This window comes from Aedes aegypti, chromosome 1 (genome assembly GCF_002204515.2).
Source record: "Aedes aegypti strain LVP_AGWG chromosome 1, AaegL5.0 Primary Assembly, whole genome shotgun sequence".
Classification (NCBI taxonomy): Eukaryota; Metazoa; Arthropoda; class Insecta; order Diptera; family Culicidae; genus Aedes; species Aedes aegypti.
In genome coordinates, this window is record NC_035107.1 from 123,297,441 (window position 1) to 123,306,210 (window position 8,770).

The 8,770-nt window shown below is 39.2% G+C and overlaps 1 protein-coding gene across 1 annotated transcript; it reads right to left on the bottom strand.

The window, feature by feature from the left end:
• Positions 1-85: 85 nt before the first annotated feature.
• Positions 86-3,518, bottom strand: LOC5576302 (tether containing UBX domain for GLUT4). Its single transcript, XM_001655992.2, has 3 exons — positions 3,289-3,518; positions 2,173-3,223; positions 86-510 (listed from the first exon to the last, which is right to left on the bottom strand). The coding sequence occupies exons 1-3, from the start codon at positions 3,370-3,372 to the stop codon at positions 116-118; spliced, it is 1,530 nt and encodes a 509-aa protein (XP_001656042.2). The 5' UTR covers positions 3,373-3,518; the 3' UTR covers positions 86-115.
• Positions 3,519-8,770: the final 5,252 nt, after the last annotated feature.

Consider the following 8,770-nt stretch of genomic DNA (forward strand, 5'->3'; position numbering starts at 1 on the left):
GCCATTAATGGCATAATTACTAAGTTTGGAGCACTCGAACAATGCTCATGCTCATATGTCATCGAAGGAAAAAATATACCACTGATTATTCAAATAAATTAACATACATCATTTATTATTTTCCCATTTTGAACCATTTGGGCAGTTTAACATCACTGGTAGTTGCCGATTGTACTGACGAGGGTCTGAAATTTTGATTCGGAATTCTATTCGTGTTTCGCCAGGCGCCGGAGGCTTCGCCAGTGTCCTCATCTATCGGTGGATCGGTTTCCATGGAAGTCGCCGACGACGATGTCGTGGTGCCAAAACCATCGGGGATGTTTTTCCTGCTCCGGGCGGCCAGTTCAGTTGCCCCGGTAGCATTGGACAATTGCTCGTAAAGGTTTGATTTGAGAGGTTTGTCCGGTTTCAAATCGTTCTCGAAGCCGACATGCAGTATTGCTTGGGGAACACATTTTGCTTCAACCAAAGTAAGTTCGGGTGATAGGATTGTCTTCGGAGGAGTAGTATCTGAAAAGAGTTATGAACGGAATAAGAAAATGGAAGTTAGTGATATAGACACTAAAGTGATTCAAAAACATCGTTTTTATTCTACACTGCTCATTTGAATTTGAGCTCATTTGGGTGTAAACTGAGACTGCCCAAGTATTTCAAGGTTGGTATGGGAATTACTATGGAAAGCCAAATAATTCATTCAATCGGTCATAAGTTTTACCCTTAGAAGAATTCTTAGTTGAAATCTGACACAAAAATCTGGAAGGAATTTTTCTTAGGAAAATAGTTGATACTGGTCAAATTCTTGAAGAAATAATAAACGTGGTGTAAATCTTTGGTTAACTTCCTAGAAGACTAAAAACTTCAGCGAAAAATCTTTGTTGCCAATTTTAAAGGAAGATGTCCTTGGAAAAAAATCCAAGTTGAATTTTTTGACTGAATTCGCGGAAGAATTACTGGATTCCTAAGGAAATTTTCGATGAAAGGAAAGGAATCGTCAGGCAAATGCTTCATGAAATTCCAGGACAAAATCTTAGATTGATAATACTCGGCGCAATAGAGTTTTTCTTGTCCTGTTAGGATTCTTTATCCAAGCAGATGGTCTCTGAAGCTCCCATTCACACATTTAGTCGTTGCATATCTCGTATAAAGAAAAATAAAAATATAAAGCGGGAAATTCTGGGAACTGGAACAATTTATTCTGTTGTTAAGGTGAAGATGAATCGAAGCCAAAATTCAAATTTTCAAGGGCACGGATCTGGAGAACCAAACATTTGTTTAAGCCGAAATTTTAATCGATTGGTCACTAGCTGGTGGTGACCAATCGATTAAGTTTTCAGCCCAATCGGGTGTTCGGTTCTCCAGATTTGTGCTCTTGAAAATTTGAGGTTTGGCTTCGATTCATCTTCACCTTAAATCATTTGAACCATTCAAGAATGGATTTGGATTTGTTGGAGACACCATAGTGATAGGAAACAAGTTAGTCGTTGCGTCACAGAATGATTCAACTTGCTCATGAGGGACATCCTGGTGAATCTGTCATGCAGAAATTATGGAGGGATTAAGGCCCTCGATGGACAAAGAAGCGAAATATGTTGTTTCTAAATGTGAAGGATGTCAATACGGTCATGATTTCGTCACGCTAAAAAAATATTTCATAATTTATATTTATATAACACAAAGACCACCAACTGTTAAGAAAAGTTGTACTAGGTCTAAATTATTCATGAGTATTCTCTAACTTTCCTAAAATATGTTTCTAACTAACATACGGCTGGCAACTTTCTGATTTAGTATATTTATTGGATTAATTGCCTACACGAAATGTTGAAGATTTGTGTGAAGTATTTTAAGGGTGCCCTTTTTACTGTGGTTTCCTGCGAAGCAACCAAACAAACAACGGTTAGCACTCGAGGAAAAAATTGTGTTCAATTTGAGCAACCAAAATGTTCTAGTCCGCATCCCCTAGGTGTACATCGTTGTTGTCAAAGACCTTCCATTGATAATAACGACTATTTAGAGACTTGCATTAATACATAGCCCAAGTTCCTAAAAAGAGACCTGCTACTAGTCCTGCATATGCGCAAAATTTGACCGATTGAATAGATTACTAGATTTCCCCATACCAACTTTAAAGGGCATGTGCAGTCTCAGTTTTCATCCAAATATTATACATACAGAGATGAATCGCTGCGAATTGGTCCTCTAGATGCGCTTGTGAGAAAGCTATCACATCGGCAATGGTCTCGTGTAGTTTGAAGATTCCCTGCAGGACGTACCGGTCGGGGAACTGGACCCGGATGATCGTATTTCGGTAGCGCGCCAAATTGTTCAACACACGCTTTTCGTCTTCCAGTTTGCGCAGTTCGGACGTCATCAAAGGCTGTTCTTCCAGCTCTTTGACCTTGTTTCTGAGGTCAGTGTACATAATGCGAACGTCTTTAACGGTGACGTCATAGAACGAATCCGGGAGTTCACACGAGCCATGCTCTGCCGTTTCCAAGTTGAATAGGACCGCATCCCGTTCGCCTAGGATGTGGATTTCCGAGGCTGGCATTGGTTGACTATCTTTTACAACGGGCATTTCCGGCTGGGATTTTGATTCAGTTTTGGATGGCCCAGGCCTAACACATAAATCGTCTTTAGATGTCTTGGCCAAAACGTGGGGATCTTGCTCTTTATAAGGCGCAGAGCTAGTTGGCGTTGGTTCTTTCTCCACATCTTTTTTGGGAGAACTTGCTTTTCTAGAAGGGGCGATATCGTCCTCTTCGGACTTTTCTTTTTGTGGTAGTGGAGCCGATACATTAGCCTGTGTCTTTAGTTCTTCCGGTTTTCTTTGTAGCAGCCTAATGATGGCACGACCTCCTGTAAGTCCTAAGCTTTTCAACGTGGTCTTATCCAACGAATCCCACAGAACTTCTCTTCGCATATAAATCATTACCGGGTTGGATTCGGCCTTAGCTTTTTCTTTGCACAATGTTTCCAGCACGGCCAACAACGTGGTCGAAGGTTTGAACGTGCCATCTAGCCGAGTTCCGTCTTCCAGCTGCAAAACCAACAGGATATCGGCTTCCGTCCGGACTTTCGTTGCCGGTACCATTTCTAGCAGGACGTTGTTCGGGAGACCGGAGAAGCGGAACATCGCAGACAGATCTACTACTTTGTTGTGGTGCTTTAGGTCGTACTCCAAGGGTTCAAAACTGAACTTTCGACACACTTGTTCCAGGACCTACAATAGAGGAATTTAGTACCTTATCAGCAATCCATTACAAAAGGCCATTGTAGTTTTCGTACGTCCAACATCGTTGTGTTCGGATCCACTTTTACGTTTTGCCTGCGCCCATGAACGGTGAGTACAGTAACTGTTTTTGATGCCATGTTTAATTACACACAAATTGCTTAAAACTGTCGCTTATTTTCTAAGTTTATTCGTATTTCTTTACCAAAATTATTTATTACACGACACAGTTTCAAAGGAACGCAATACAAAACATGACATGACAGTTTGTGGAATGAGTAAAACAAATCATTCAAGCCAAACATTTACAGCGGTGTTATTTTTTGTTTGTAAATAAGCATGTTTTAGACGCCGTTCGGCCTATCTACGCCACCAGCATATAAAACAATTTATTAACTCTTATGAATACCATTAGAAAATCTGGAGTTAATAGATTCATGCAAGCAAATTAGCTTGGGTGAATCCAAATAGCTCATATTTAACAAATGAAACATGTTTAACACAATAGTGCAATTAGGCTCTTATGAAATGTTTTGCAAATTCGAGCAACAACCCCGCAACAACACACACGCTAACTTGAAACTACCGAGGCGACCGGCGATGTTTAGAGTTGTCAAATTCTGGGTTCCACACGGAAACGCGATTGTACTCAAAGCCATCTGGGTAATTTCGAAAAGCCAAATTCTCGCATAACTTCTGATCTCGTCCTGTGTGTAGCTCGTTGTTACTGAGCATTTGAATGGATTTTCATGTTATTTAATAACGCTATGGGGAAGAAAGGATCAATATCTACCTGCCCGTGATGTTGGTTTGGATGCTTATTCTTTCATTTGCTCAGAAACAACGAGTTAAGCTCGTGGTTATTAATGGCTTTTAGGGCGTTATCTCAGAGTATGCGAGAATTTTATCATTCATTTTTTGCGGAGAGCTCTTTTGCTCCCACGCAATGATATAAAATTTATAATTATATTTAATCCTCATGTTGTCGATATTTGTGTCACATATAGATATTTGCAATTGGGTTGTTTAGTGATGAAAAATTCGCAGATTTTTGTAGCTTTATCGAAAGAGCACAGCTTTCTAAGTGTAACACGATTTTATTGCGCTTTATTATCTTAATTTTGATATAGTAAATGATTAAAATAGATATAATTCCGTCGACTCAATGACATTTCCATTTACATAATGACAGCTCGTCCCGGAGTAAAATTTGCCGAGGGGTGATTCAAACGCGATTTCCATACGAAATTCAAACGTGTTTTAAAAATAGTTCCAGGGTACGGAAAATTATGAAACTTTGGATTCTGGCTCAGTTTTTAACGTAGAATCAGAATATGTAAAAAACAGGATACCCCTAAACAAGCCAATTTGTATCGGTACATGCCAATTATGTGTAAGATACATCATCAAGGTTCATTTCATTCATATTTGATTTATGTGTCAGTACACATGGTTGTTATAAAACACATCCATTAGTTCAATAAGATAAATTCATAAAATTATTGATTTTCATCTATATTAGAAACAAATGCATAATTAAATTTACTTTTGCTCAAGATAACGATAATTTCTTTATTGGCTTCACACGCTTACTCGGAAGTACCCATTAATGGGTACTTTTGTACCCATTTTCGACTAAAGTGGCTTAACTCATTAAATGAGTACGGGCGACTTACTCATTAAAGAGTATTAGACATGAACTTCAAAAGATGGGTATTTTTAACTCTTGATTGGTTCTGGAATAATGGGTAAAATAACCTCATTTTTGTGTCGGTATCGCTCTGGATTCGGTTTACCAACCTCGAAACTTTGAAAAAAATATTACATTAACAAGAAAATAAAACAAATTTATGTTCGCACATTATCGTCACAATCATATATTTTTTCAATTATAAAATGCCGATCGTAGACCTCGAACAGGTTATCTAAAATAACCACTGGACCACTGATGCCTCTTCATACGGAACACTTTCCGGATAATCTCTCTCGGTACTCCATCCCAGCATATTGAAAAGCATCTCTGGAAATTATTGTGCCACATCCGCCACATCTGTATCCAAATTCTGTTGAATAAACATGTTGAAATTAGTGAAAAATCCAAACCAAAACTGCGTCAGAAAGTACTTACCTTAATAGATATTTTGAAAAATGAGCTTTGAATGCACTCCAAGTGCAAAATTCCCGCATCAAAAAAGGTTTTCATTTCACTAAAAACAAACAGAGCCGCAACAGCAACTGGAAAATGGCGGTGCTGCTCTTTAGGATACCACGCGTATTATTTACCCATTATTGTTAATCGATTAGAAGCTTCATCATGGGGATAAAGTACCCTTTTTATGACATTTGAAAAATACTCTTTTTCTGACAACTCAGTACTGTTCATAAAAATGGGTATTTGGAACCCATTAAATGGGTACTTTCAAGTTAGCGTGCATAACATTATATAACATATTCTTATGTCTAATGAAATCACGACCAGCAAAATCCCGATCAACCAGTGTAACAGTTTCTGTGTAGATCTTTGTCCAGCGATGGCGATCGCCAACGATTCAAAACGAATCGATATCGATCGCTAACGAAAATCACTGACTGGTTGACCTGGATATTTCACATCAATGCATTGATCAAATGGCTGCTGGTGGTACAGAACTTCTTCTATGAACAAAGGGCATCGCCCTCATGGTGGATGTGAGTGCAGTTGTATTCCAGTTGCTTGACATGCAGCATCCAAGATAAGGAATTTTCCATAAACTGAAGGAAATATTGCAGGTTGCTTTGAAATATGGATTTTCGGTGCATTTCGTTGATCACACTTATTTTCTTGCTCGGAGGTGGTTGCCGATAATCATTTAACAAATTCATTCGAATACAAACTTTTTCAATGAAAAATATTGCATAACAGGCAACATTGTTCGCCCTTTGGTGGTGGTGGACGATCAAAAACCAAAACAAAACATTGAAAGCTAAAGCTAGGTATGCTGTTCCACTCAAGAAAAGTAAAAATTTCTGCTCAAGAAATGGTCAAGAAATTTCCTACAGTGAGCTTCATTTGAAATGACATTCTGTTCAACTGCGTACTGCGATCAAAGAAGAATGCTTTTCTTGAGCATTTCTCGCGTAACTTTTCAAAACGTCCTAAGTAACAAATGTAAACAAATCGAGATTATCATTGCAAATCATTTGCGTTGCACCACTTAGCAGCACACTAGAACACTCGTTTTGATATATTAACAATAAATTAATCTATTAAAAGCTTAACAAACTGACCAATGTTCAAAACTGCATCACTTTTAATCAATTGTTACATTGGACCTTTGATCAGAGAACCAACCACATGTCCTATGTAACATTTATGAATAAACACGATTCTAATGTTACATTGGACATTCCTAAATAAAGCTTTGGAATGGAGTTTAAAAGGTAGAATGATTTGTAGAAGCGTGTCTGAGACACTACTTAGATGTATAGAATGCCATAATAAATGCTTCTCAATCATTTCAGTCGATATTTTCAGAGTCGCACTGCCTCGCAAAATTGAAAACGCTCAAGTGACAGAAAGAGAATGAGTTACAGAAAACTGTACATTGGTCTTTTTGCCAAACCATGTTTTACCGTTTCGCAGGATTGGATCTGCTGCAACTTCTCTTTTCATATTATTAGCACATTGCGTGCATATAGGGGAATGATATTGAGCAAAAGATTGAGCATCATGATGTCATTGTATCAATCTGATTTAGATGCATGATCGATCAAGCATATAAATATGCTTCCCGGCAGCAACGTACATGCGCGACTTGCTCACACATATTTTCAGAGCGATCAATCACCGAAGGGAGGAGAAGCTGTATGTATTTGTTAGGCGTGGGCTCCTTTCTCAAGTTCCTACAACAAGATGGACGGCGTCGTCATCGTCATCATTCCCCACCGCAATTTCTTGTTTCAACCGACGGCTGGTGCTGATTGCAACACAGCCGTCACCACCACCACGTCATGCAGTGGGAAACTCACACATGATCATGTGGGCGAAACCGTCATAAAAACGGGGGGAAAATTGAGGGAGAATCAGTGAGAGAACAAAATGTCCTACATACAGCTCAACGTTTCCCCTCCTTCTGTTGTTACATAGGACACATAGACGGAGGGAAGAAGAAACGTCGTGGGATTGAATGAATCAAAACAAAACACAGCTGGTGTCTCCGATTAGCACACCGCAACAAAATGTCGATATTTTCAGAGTCGCTCTGCCTCGCAATATTGAATACGTTCAAATAAATAACAAAAAGAGAACGAGGTACACAGAACTGTATTTTTGCACGGCAGCAACACGAGCAACGTGCATGCGTGACTTGCGCACATATATTTGCAGAGCAATCATTCACCGAAGAGCGGAGAAGCTGTATGTATTTGTTTGGCATTGGTTTCCTACAACACAATCGACGGCGCCGTCATCGTCATCATTTCCCACCGCTATTTCTTGCTTGCGCCGACGGCTGGTGCCGAATGCAACACAGTCGTCACCACCCGTCGTGCAGTGGGTAACTCACACACGAACAAGTGTGGGCGAAACCAGCATTGAAACGAGGGGGAAGATTGAGAGAGAAACAGCGAGAAAGCAAAAAGTCCCATGTACAGCTCAACGTTTCCCCTCCTTCTGTTGTTACATAGGACACATAGACGGAGAGAAAAAAGTGACGGCGTGGCATTGAATGAATCAAATTGTTGTTGTTTGTGAGGGACTTTAACCCGAAGGTCATTCGTCCCTTCTTCACATGAATCAAAACAAAGCACAGCTGGTGCCTGCGATTATCACACTGCAACAAAATGAGCAGTTCAACTTGAATGTTGAAGCAGTTACACGCACGTGGATACAAAATGAAATAAAACATGCTTGCTGTGTGCTCAAATCAAAATGTCCGATGCTACTATAACTGAAACAAAATGACTGAAGTGAATGTCCAATGTAACAATTGTTGAAACAGAACGACCTATGTGATTTATCCTATGTACATATTTTTGGTCAAAACGTCCTATCTGATGTTTTTATAGATTTCAGTGTTATTTCCAAATAAATTGACAAAATTTCATTTCTTACGTTGAACTCTATTACACTGCTTCCCTCTACAAGCAACACAGTGGGGAAAAATTGTTTCATTTTGATACAGTTTCAAAATATATTTTCACAACCTTCAAGCTCGATTTACTCGAAATGTGTGAATTGTTAGATAGGCCGTTTTGAAAAGTTACGCGAGATTTCTTTCAAAAAAATTCCCACGCATTGAGATAGGCGATTACTTTTCTGTTGAAGTGCATACTTCGCTTAAAGCTAAGTATGCTGTCCCGCTCAAGAAATGTAAAGAAATTCCTTGACTGAATGGGTCAAGAAATTTCCTACAGAGAGTCCCCTTTGAAATGACATTTCTTCTCAACTGCGTACTGCGATCAGAAAAATGTGAGTTTCTGGACCATTTCTGGGAAGAAATTTTCCACGCAAGGAGATAGGCGATTCCTTTTCTTGTCAGTAGCAAATCAGCTTTAAAG

Excerpts from the sequence above, each read along its gene's own strand:
- LOC5576302 (XM_001655992.2), bottom strand. The coding sequence starts at position 3,372 with ATGGCATCAAAAACAGTTACTGTACTCACCGTTCATGGGCGCAGGCAA. Across the intron at positions 3,224-3,288 it reads CGAACACAACGATGTTGGAC|GTCCTGGAACAAGTGTGTCG; the intron begins GTACGAAAACTA and ends CCTCTATTGTAG. Across the intron at positions 511-2,172 it reads ATTCGCAGCGATTCATCTCT|ATACTACTCCTCCGAAGACA; the intron begins GTATGTATAATA and ends AACTCTTTTCAG.